The sequence below is a fragment of the Poromitra crassiceps genome (genome assembly GCF_964638095.1).
Source record: "Poromitra crassiceps genome assembly, chromosome: 19".
NCBI classification, from domain to species: Eukaryota; Metazoa; Chordata; class Actinopteri; order Beryciformes; family Melamphaidae; genus Poromitra; species Poromitra crassiceps.
In genome coordinates, this window is record NC_139646.1 from 20,262,889 (window position 1) to 20,274,758 (window position 11,870).

At 42.7% G+C, this 11,870-nt stretch overlaps 1 protein-coding gene across 1 annotated transcript in view; it reads left to right on the top strand.

Annotated features, from left to right (window-relative positions):
- The window catches only part of glis2a (GLIS family zinc finger 2a), a 42,004-nt gene extending 31,001 nt beyond the window's left edge, over window positions 1-11,003 (top strand). Inside the window, exons 4-7 of the mRNA XM_083656209.1 lie at window positions 1,455-1,640; window positions 3,079-3,212; window positions 6,666-6,784; window positions 8,327-11,003. Of these exons, the coding sequence (XP_083512335.1) occupies window positions 1,455-1,640; window positions 3,079-3,212; window positions 6,666-6,784; window positions 8,327-8,985 (1,098 nt within the window). The 3' untranslated portion in view covers window positions 8,986-11,003. The remainder of the gene's footprint in view (window positions 1-1,454; window positions 1,641-3,078; window positions 3,213-6,665; window positions 6,785-8,326) is intronic.
- The last annotated feature ends 867 nt before the right edge of the window (window positions 11,004-11,870 follow it).

The window sequence follows — 11,870 nt, forward strand, 5'->3', positions numbered from 1 at the left end:
CACTTTAAAATAACAAACTTATCTCAGTAGCAGAGGCAGGATATTGCTAATTTGTAAAATCATTTGTTGTGGCATTCAACATAATTTATCAACATTTTATTTGATCAACATGCTCTAGTCTAGACAGGCTCATCTTCTACCTTTCTAATCCTTCTCCATCACCATTGGCAATCCATTCTCTTTTCCAGTTAACGTCACATGTGGGGTGCCGCAGGGCTCAATTCTTTGTCCTATTATTTTTTCACTTTGCATGCTTGCACTTCAGTCATATACTCCATCAACAACTTCTGTCATATGAAGTGCTGGATTGTACAACTTAATGACATCAAGGAATAATTTGATTTGGTCCTGCTAAACTAGTTAGTCTCTCTCTGCCTGCATTAAATCACTGCCCATAAACGTGGGGGTGGTTCAAGAATCCAATATGACTTTGGAGAATCAAATTAAGAAAGTATTATAGTCTTTTATCTTTCAGTTGATGAATTTATCAAAAATTAGTGTGCTTTTATACACATCTTGGAGAAGATATAATCTTGTTTGGACGATTTCAACTGTCTTTACATCAGTCTCAGTCAAATGTCAAGCATGTACAAAATGTAGCTATTAAGATTTTAACTGGTGCCAAAGAAAGAAACCATATCACCATAATTTCAGCGTCTTTCCACTGGTCACCAGTCCATTTGTGAATTGACTTTTTACTGATTAAAGCTCAGCAAGATTCGGTCCACAGATATTGCAGATTGTTTTGTAGTTTCCTCAAGACTCTAGACCAGTGGTTCTCAAACTTTTTTTTTTTTTAGCCTCAGACAGTGCCCCTTTCCCTGATTTCTGAATCCAAGTAGCCCCTTTACCCGACTACATTTTGCTTAGAAAACTGCAAGAGAAAACTACAGCATATGATGCAATGAATGAATGATAACCCACCCTTTGAAGAATATAACATTACAAAATAAGAAATGGAGTGAAAGAGCTGCAATTTGTGCCTCCTGAGCAGATTTATTTTGAGGTTTCATTTATTTTCATGATTTATTCTTACATTTGTCCACTTTCCCCTTTTCTTCTCAAGTAGTGTAGTAGTAGTACCTCCAAGTGCTCCTACGGGACGCGTACCCCAATTTGGGAACCAGTGGTTTAGACTCAAGATCAAAGCAGAACGTGGATTCATCATTCAGCATTACAGCCCCTAGATTATGGAACAACATGGAACTCTGGCTAGCTACTGTCAATCAGTATCATCGTTTCAATTGCTGCTTCTTAAGACTCATATTTATAGTCTGGCTTTTATGTAACTATTTATCTTATCTTTAGAAATGATTTCTTTGACAAATTGCTAGCATGACCTTGCTTTTCATCACCTTGATGCAGGTGTATTCCTCCCTCCGTCTTTCTGTGATTAGATCCTCCTCCTTGATTGTTGTGACCTCATGTCCTCTCTGTCTCCATCTCTCATTCAGGAACCAGCTCATCCCAGATGTGTAGAAGGCGGAGCTTCGCCACAGGGCTACCAGTTTTATCTGCCAATCGGAAGCCCAGCAGGGGGGTACAGCTTTCCCTCCTCTGTGTTCATTGGTCAGAACAGAGAGAAGCAAGTTTCCCCGGAGCCCTCATTGGACGATCAGCTGGCCTGCCATTGGATGAAGGTAAAATTACAGACACGAGAGAAATAGACCCCAAACGGCACTAAGCTCTACAGTAATATAAGATAGTTTACTCCTAATAGTGTTGCTTGCATTATGAACAATTACAAGGATAAACTGGAAGGGCACTCATAGGGCTTTCACACCGGCAGGGCTCCGTGCCGGTTCCGGTTCCAGAACCCTAATCTGAACTGGCCGGCGCGTTCAGACCGGAAAAATAATTGGTTCGGAACCTGAAAAGTTGGTTCTCAGCGGAACCAAAAAATAGTTGGTTTTCCTTGGGAACCGTGACATCATCAGTGGGCGTGTCTCATTCTAGGCTGTGAAAACGAGCAGGAAGGAGAAGAAGGCAGTGACAACACAGAGAAAAATAATTTGCAGTGGTCTCCTGAGGAAACCAAATGTTTAGTGGCGATTTGGGCATCTACCGAATCTCAAGAAAAGCTAGAAAGCAGTACAAGAAAGAGCAAGTCATATGCCGAACTTGCAGAAGAGAGGGCCAAGGCTGGGTTCACTCGAACGCCAGACCAAATAATTAATAAACTTAAAAAAAAAAAAAAAAAACTGAAGAAGGACTACCGAATAATGTCCTCCCACTTTGGTTCTGCTTAAACTGGTGTGAACACGGGCTGGTTCGCCAGAAAGCACCAAGGTTCTGAGACTCCAGAACGGAGCCAGAGCCAGAACCAGAACCGTGTCTGTCTGAAAGCGGTAACAGAGAGCGCAGACATCCGCCAAGGTTCCTGCTATGTTTGCTTGTTCGTGAGTCGGATCCGAACCCGCTCCAAAATTTAACAAGTTCGTCCTTGGCCCAAGCTACAACCTTTAACCAAGTTTCGTGAAAATCGGGCTAGTAGTTTTTCCCTTATCCTGCTGGCAAACAAACAAACAAACAAACAAACAAACAAACAGACAAACAGACAGACAAACAATCAGACAAACTAACGGCTTGGTAGTGGTGATAACATGGCTTGGTAGAGGTAATAACATGGCTTGGTAGAGGTAATAACATGGCTTGGTAGAGGTAATAACTGAAACAAGTCTATATTAGTGATATGTGGCAAAACCTCCATTTTTATAAAACAAAACCCACTGATATGGCATCTATTTGTTATAATCGGTTCAAAGCAGAAAACAGCAAGTCAAATCTCCACATCATGTGTTGAATAATTCAAGCCATTTTGAAATGCCTTTGTGTTGAATCACACACACAGATCACTTAAAAAAAAAAGGCTGAAATAATGCAATACCAGCAGTGCAAAACTGTTCAAATTGCACTTAAGTTAATATTGTCGATGTAGTTTTGGGCACTCAATAAAGTATGCATTTAATCTCTCTGTATATCTCTCTTTCCTTCTCTGACTCTTGCTTTCTCTCTGTCTCTCTGTCTCTCTCTCTCTCTGTGTTTCTCTCTTTCTTTCTCTGTCTCTCTGCCCTCCAGTGCCACCTGCTGTTTGACTCACTGCAGGACTTGGTGGATCACATCAACGACTATCATGTCAAGCCGGAAAAGGATTCTGGGTACTGCTGCCAGTGGGAGGGCTGTGCTCGAAATGGGAGGGGCTTCAATGCCAGGTAAGGGATGCTTAGGTTCCTTCATCTCTACCTGAAATTTCATTATATTTCACATAAGATGTCACACCACATTTTTCTTTATTTTGACTATTTTCCACAATTTAGAACAATACTAAATGTATCAAAACTATGAAATAACACTAATGTAATTTTGCAGTGCCAGTGACCATAGAAGTGTTGAATCAAAACGATCTCATGTTTTGGATTCTGTAAAGTAGTCGCACTTGACCTTGATGGAAAGGCAAAGGCTTTGGAAAGAAATACTTACGCATCAACTTCACTATATTTGTCTAAACAAATGTCAAGCATTAAGCATAAGCCTTTAGATCTTAATGGCTTTAAATGAAAAACAACATCAGGTGAGTCCAAACCTTTGACTGGTAGTGTGTTAAACAATTCTATTGATACAAATGGTTGTATAACAGAAAAAACGTGCCCACAGTAACTGAATTGAAATAGCTGTTAAACGTGGTATTTCAGTCCCCACAGTTTTTTTAGGCTGCCCGAGCAAATGAGCAAAAAGGAAAATTCAAAACTGCATTGATGAAAAGACAACTTAACCCTAACAGCTGAAAAACGTGTGTGTATTAGGAGAATGCATTTTTACTGTAAGCATGCTTTCTCACTGGGAACGATTGCTTTCGATCCGTTCCGCACCCGGGAACGATTGCCCCCCCCCCCCCTCTCCCCCGCTGGTCAGCTTTCACATTACAACATTTCTTCTGCGCTCGGAAACGGAACAGAGTGCACTTGAATCATCAACTATGCCTGGAGTTTATCCTCGCCCGCGTGTTGTCTATGTGGTTCGGAACGGTTGGCTTTCACACCCGCAAGTGTTCCGTGCCCGGGCACGCCAAAGCGCTCCCCAGACCACCTTTTCAAGTGGATCCTGTCCCGGCTCCCCGTTGCGCGCCCGGGCGCAGAACGGAAGGGAACGCAACGTTCACACTCGTCAAACGTTCCGACCGAAACTGGGGTCAATTTGGTGCTCGGGAACGGTACCGGGGCGCCAATGCGAAAGCACCCTAAATCACCTTTTAATACACCATTCCACTGCCCTCAGGCAGTTTGGGCTGTTTTAGTGAAGCACCATTAGTCTCTGACCTCCAGAAACAAGAAGGAGAAGTTCAGTCCACCTCTTGATTAGGGGAGGTCCAACTGTACAGCTCACTAACGAATGAATAAGGAAAGAGTGTGTTGTTAGCACAACATGACTCTATGAGGATTGTGGTGTATTTTCTGGTTCAGGACTACCAGCACGTCTACAATGACAATCATTTTGATGTAAAAAAATATACGCAAACATTGCCATGGCCACTGTCGTTGCCAAAGTCAGTTTCCCTTTCATTCTTTCTGTAATGTCCACAGGATGCAGAAGTTTCATTTTCATTTCTCAGGCAGAAGAATGAGACTAGGTTGTGCAACTGCAGAATAGGATTAATTTCCTGATTCACATTTTTGAGATCAGAGCCACAGTGCCCTGATATATAGAACAAAAGTAACATAATATTACTATACGATATACCGTATATTTAGTACAGTATAATATTATGCTAGAAAGAGGAGCGCTAGGAGAGATTTGAGGCCTGGAGGTAGGGGGCTGTAGGACTGGACCTAGGCCTGGGGCTAGGGCCTGTGGACAGTAGTCAATTTGAGGAGGGGTGCGAGGGGATGTCATAACCCCTTGAAATAAAGAAAACTGTTAAAAACCAGCCCCTTTGTAACACTGGCATCCCTCTGTATGGCACAAAGATATCGTTTCATCAAGAAATGTGTGATGCCATGCACTTATTGCATGCTTTTTATTGGTTGATGGCAGAGCTAGAGCAGAGTTAAAACAAATAAAACAATATTAACTTAACATGTCCGAACAAATATAAACTTATTTAATCCTACCCTTCGCCATTACTCAGTAATATAATCATCTATTGACTTCCATAATTATATCCTATTAACCTATTATAATCAGAATCAGAATCAGAATCAGAAAGACTTTAATGATCCCCGGGGGGAAATTGGGACAGGTTGCAGTAGCTCGCTCACAGAACACAACATAGCATAAAATAAACAGTAGTAAAATGCGATAGTAAGCAAAAATAAGCAAAATAAGAACACAACATAGCATAGAATAAACAGTAGTAAAATGCGATAGAAGCAAAAATAAGCAAAATAAGTAGAATACGTCTAAAGTAAGCAAAATAAGTAGAGTAAGTATACATAGTATACATTACATGACAATTACCGTTATTGCACACTGGACTTATATTAAGTCGGCTTGCCCTTTACGTTACACGTGGCTCAGCCAGGCACAGTTAACCGGATCGTATATAATCCAATATTTATTTAATATATTTAATATTTAATAATCATCTCTGTAAGCACCTGCCTGGTGATTGTCAAAGCCCTTCTTCATCAGATATAGAGATATAGAGATGACTGTAAACAGAGAGTAGATAGCTGCTTGACATTTGAACACCAAAAACAAACAAAACCAACTAAACATGAGGCCAGACGACAGGCTACATCCTCCTCAACGGGATGTTAGAAGGCAACAAAATTAATGGGAAATCAAGACGAACTTTGTTTGAATTATTTTGAGGTGGCAGGGACTAAACATCAAAGAGAGGAAGGCCTTTGTGTGTCGCAATCTCACGTAAGCTCAAATTAAACATGACTAAGTCCTCAGAGCACAAAAAACCTTCAGTGCAGTGACTCATATTTTACTGCTTGGGTGGTAATCAAAGAAAGGGATCCTGTAACTGCTAAGGTTGAAACACACCCACACCCGCACGCGCGCGCGCACACACACACACACACACACACACACACACACACACACACACACACACACACACACACACACACACACACACACACACACACACACACCAGGTTCAGGTTGATGTTACACAATGCAGCAGAGGCAAAGCACACAGGAGAGGATAAGATCAATTAAAAAAAGATAAGATAAGATAAAAGTGCCATGAGTATTCAGTTATCTATATATATATAAAAGGGAGCATGTGGGCAATGTTTGTTTGTTTAAATTTTGTGTCCCGATTGTCCCGGAAGTGATGTCACACACTAACACACGCAGACGCACACGCACGCACGCACGCACGCACGCACACACGCACCCACGCACACACACACACGCACACACACACACACACACACACACACACACACACACACACACACACACACACACACACACACACACACACACACACACACAAGGATGCATTGTGACATCACTGATGATAAAAATCTCAGAAGCACTGTGTGTGTGTGTGCGTGTGTGTTTGTGTGTGTGTGTGTGTGTGTGTGTGTGTGTGTGTGTGTGTGTGTGTGTGTGTGTGTGTGTGTGTGTATGTGCGTGCACGTGTGTGTTTTCTGTCCATTTGTCTGTGTTTTTCAATAAATAACCTGTGTTGTCCTCATGGGTTACAGGTATAAAATGCTGATTCACATCCGCACACACACCAACGAGAAGCCGCACCATTGTCCCACCTGTAACAAGAGCTTCTCACGCCTGGAGAACCTCAAGATACACACTCGCTCACACACAGGTCAGTGCACAATGTTACACACTCGCTCACACACACACACACACAGGTCAGTGCACGATGATACACACTCGCTTCAAGCTAGGTTTGACAATTTAGAATGATGAAAAATTATTAAATGTGAAAAAAAACAATCCTTCCATATTGCAAAATGATTAGGAAAATTAGAAAGAAACTTAGAGGTAGACGGAAGTTAATGTGCTATAACTGTAAATGACACATTTACAGTTATAGCACATTAACTTCCGTCTTACCTTTTGACATGTAATAATGTTTCATCATTCCAGTCATTTAAATCAACTTCAATCATCAAGGCGATAAGATGAAGGGGAGGAGACACCTTACAGGAGGGTTTACTTAGCCTTCGTGAACACAGCCTTCAACGTGGCGTCACAGACTATGTAGGGTGCGTTTGTTTCTTTGTGACTGATAGCACATGGAGGTCACGTGGATGCTGGGTTTACCCAGGCTAGGATTTACTCACTTGAGTCAATTCAGGTGAATGAATCATGCAAAAGAGGTTTGTGGCCTTTTGTGTGTTTTTGAGTGTTTGCACATAGCACCAGATGTAGATAACGTTTACGCAATCACTTCCTGTATAAATATGTGTCTTCCAGGGTGGGGTAACGTATGGATATTAAGGTACTATTAACTTCAGCCAATCGTTCATCTTGTTGGTCAATGACGTTGGTGACATGGTGACGTTCTCATACTTCCCATAAAACAGCTGTGGTTTATTGGTTGCTATGTCAACTCTTCTGTTCTGGGTACCAAGGAGTTGGTGAGCTTCCTGGTTCCCCCCCGCCCCCATCTATGTATACTCAAAAACCTTCAACTTGGTTACATGCATTAGTAAATGTATATGCCATAATAGAATTTGTGTGTGTGTGTGTGTGTGTGTGTGTGTGTGTGTGTGTGTGTGTGTGTGTGTGTGTGTGTGTGTGTGTGTGTGTTTTTTAAACAATTATAGAGTATAAAGGGAGAGCTTAAAAAGCAGAAGAACAAATGAGAGTTTGCTTTTTATTTCCTCTGACCATAAATTATAATCAGAAATACTAGAGAAAGAATAGAGCTGAATTAGAGCAAATTGACGACACTGTGGCTCAGTGGTTAGCAGCAAGAAGGTCCCGGGTCCGAACCCCGGTCCGTCCCAGGTCCTTTCTGTGTGGAGTTTGCATGTTCTCCCCGTGTCCGTGTGGGTTTTCTCCTCCGGGTGCTCCGGTTTCCTCCCACCACCTAAAGACATCTATGTTAGGGTTAATAGTCCTGTCAGTGCCCCTGACCAAGGTACTAGCAAAAATAACTGGAGTTGGTCCCCGGGCGCTGCACTGCGGCTGTCCACTGCTCCTAGTTCTAGGAAGGTTCCTAGTAGAGGATGGGTCAAATGCAGAGGATGAATTTCCCCATGGGGATAAATAACTTAACTTAACTTAACTTAACTTAACTTAACTTAACTTAACTTAACTTAACTTAACTTAACTTAACTTAACTTAATTTTCTCCTATGTTTCCTCCTCTCTCTCTCTCTCTCTCTCTCTCTCTCCAGGAGAGAAACCCTACATCTGCCCCTACGAAGGCTGCAGCAAGCGTTACTCCAACTCCAGCGACCGCTTCAAGCACACCCGCACCCACTACGTGGACAAGCCTTACTACTGCAAGATGGCCGGCTGCCTGAAGCGCTACACAGACCCCAGCTCCCTACGCAAACACATCAAGGCCCACGGACACTTTGTGGCCCAGGAGCAAGGCATGCCGGGCAGGCCGGGGGTGGTGCTAGGCCACCAGGGGGCCACTGAACTGCCCTCCATCAGCGGGGCCCACATCATCATCCCCGGGGCTGCGGCGGCCCTGCTGGGGGGGCTGGGGGCCTCCCTGCCTCTCTCTGCCTTCTGCCATGCCAGAGCCCTGGGCCACCCTGGGGCCCAGCTCTTCTCCCTGGGCGGGGGAGGAGGACTGACCGATAACCCCCTGCTGCCGTTTGGACTCTCGGCCGCGTCCATGCTGGGGCTGGGGGCGCTGGGCCTGGGCCGGCTGGGAGCGAGGGAGCTGGAAGGGGAAGAGGAAGATGAGGAAGGAGAGGGGGAGCGGGAGGGGAAGGTGCTGAACCTGTCTGCAGGGGTGGGGGCCAGACGAAGTGACCCGTACTCCTGGGTGGTGCTTCCCCACCCGGGGGCGCTGCTGCTCAAACCAGCTGTTGTCAGCTAGGATATGCGCTCAGACGCCGCGAAAAGCATAGATCCAGGGAGTGAGTGTGTGTGTGTGCGTGTCTGTGTGTGCGTGTGTGTGTGTGTGTGTGTGTGTGTGTGTGTGTGTGTCCAGGTACAGGGGTTGGGGACAGAGAGGGATAGACCTAAGTGTGGGGTCAAAGGTCACTATTGCCTGCAGAGCCATGAAGAGCACTTCAATCATTCCAACCCAGAAAGGGATTGAATGTACAGAATGTACGCTGAGTGGACAAAAAATTACGAACACCTTTGAGTGTTGAGTTGCACCAAGTCTTTGCACCATGCATGTTTAAACTGTCTCAAGGCTTAAAAATCCTTTTAAATCTCCTTTGTGAGCAAAAAGCATTTTACAGTGAGGAATCATAGTTTTCACTTGTATTGGATTCCCCTGTATTTCAAGGAAAGATCAGTGTTCCTACCATTTTTTATTGTCTGTCTATGTTAGACAACTCCCACTGAGAGCTTAATTACACTGGCCCTTTTTAATTTTAATTCCGTATGGTGGAAAAGCAGGATATTGGTAGCAATGGGAAATACAGACCGTGCACAATAATGTTGACTTTAGTTTATATAAATTAGCTTAATGATGAAAGGCTTATCGCTTTAAAAAGCACACAACTTGGACTTCATTAAGATATCTTGCATCCCTTATCCTGCAGGAAAAAGTCAAGAGTTTGAGAAAAATGAGATATCCACCATTTGACAAATCAACAAATATTTTCACAAAATGATTGCTAACAACAAGGAAGGCAAATGCTGGGTTACTGTTCAAGCTATGAGTCATCTTGAGTGATCTGCTTACAAATGATTACTTTTTGAGAAGATAATAATCATCTCTGTATTTGGAATTTGATGAACATGTTTTTCTGATCTATGGCATTTTGGAAGCGGAGCCGTTCAATTTCTGGCACATGCAGTATAGTCTTTTAATATAAAAGTCACTTTTCTTTGCAGTTTTAATCTGGTGTCAGATAACACTCGCAGTGATTGCCATGTGCAAAATCAACTGAAATTGACTCCCACCTGCTCGATTTCCAGGCCCACAGAAAACAAAATAATAAGCCTCGCAGGACAACCCAATCTCCTGTGGCCTAATGCCATCCCATGATAATCCCCAACCTAGTTCATACAGTCACTGATTCACTGGTTGTACTGTAGCTGACTCCGAGTGGCCAACAGCTGTTGTTCCGTTTGCTTTTGCACAGGCAAACCTTGGCTCATCATTTTCACCAGTTTCCTACAGCACCAATCTGGATATGTTACGCAAGATTATATATATACTCCGCACAGACCGATCCATCTGCTCGACCATGTGATTTTCAAGTCGCAAGAAAAAACAAACCGGTGAGGTAACTGAATGTAGGTTTGCAACGACATATGAATTTAACTCCCTTGCTTGCCATTTTTATCCTAGCTAATTACTTGCTTTATTAATCACTCCAAGACAAAGATCCCAACAGGATCTGCCCTGCCTTATAAACCAGAAACAGGACCAACTGAGAGCCAATTTCAAGTAGGAAGAATATAGACAAAGATGTGTAGTAGGCGGTAACGATTATACATTTGCTGCAGGATGAATGTTAAAAAAAATACGCCCACACCTCATAAAGATGCACATAGAGAAAGCCAAGCAATGGTTTCAAAATCTTCTCAAATAAAGTGTCTTTGGGGGTCAAAGGGGAAATGTTCGACAATGGCCGGATGTGGCCAGTATCCGAGTTGATCCATCGTATATTCTTGTTTGCACATTGAGGTATCCTATCCTAATCAGTATTTCAAAGGTGTCCAAGTGCCTTGTGTTACAACTGAAATATATCAACAATACGCATATGAAACAAAGCTACACAAATGTATTGTGTATAAATGTACTTTTGGTTATGTTTTAGAGAATTTAATTTTTAATGATTGACAACGGATGTGATTTGTACATCAAGGCCACTGCATCACTTTTCAAGGACGTCACTGAAGTTGATGACGATGACAATGACTCAATGTCAATAAACCAATGAATGAAGAAAAGTATTTTCTTATCTCATGTTGTATTGCAACAGCAGTGTATTATCAGTAAACCTATTGTGTGTGTGTGTGTGTGTGTGTGTGTGTGTGTGTGTGTGTGTGTGTGTGTGTGTGTGTGCATGCCTAGCATAGTTTTGCAATTTTCATACTTTTTAAATTAAGTTCAACTTTAGTTACGTTTGAGCTAGGGCTGCATGGGCGATATGGTTGAAATCAATATCACGATACTGATAAGGATTATTTTTTAGCTGCAACCAGCAGCTCTATAGGTCGCTCTGTCAGTTGGCGGTCCACAAAAAGTTCACCACCCTTTGGCGGCTACAGTTTTTGGCCTACATGTAGGAGGCTAAGATTTGGCATGGCGCTCAAAAGTAGGGAATTTAAAAAATAATTTGCCCCACACATTTCTTTTTACAAAATTTGGGGGCACTTAAAAAAAAAGTAATTTGTCCATTAAGTTCAGGGTTGCCACATGTCAGGGAAGTACTTGAAAGTGCTTAGATTTATAAAGAGGCCCTTAAAAGTGCTCGGATTTAGCAGTGGAATCTCTGAGTTTGAGCCTCATGCACTCTGTCATCTCAAAATTCACCTATGATACCATTTTTATATTGATTGATTGATTGCTTGATTTGTTTTTATTCATTGTGTCATGCACTTAACAGTGCCCAGCCCACAAGACACACAAGACACAGTATAAGTATAAGAGTCTGTCTTCTTCAGGGGTAGCGTTAAACCTACCAGTCTCCAGTGCCAAGGACAGAGTTCCAGATCGTAACTGTGCACACAGGGACTTTACATAAGGCTCTACACAGTAACTGTCTTTTATGAGACTTTGTCTTTTATATGTCA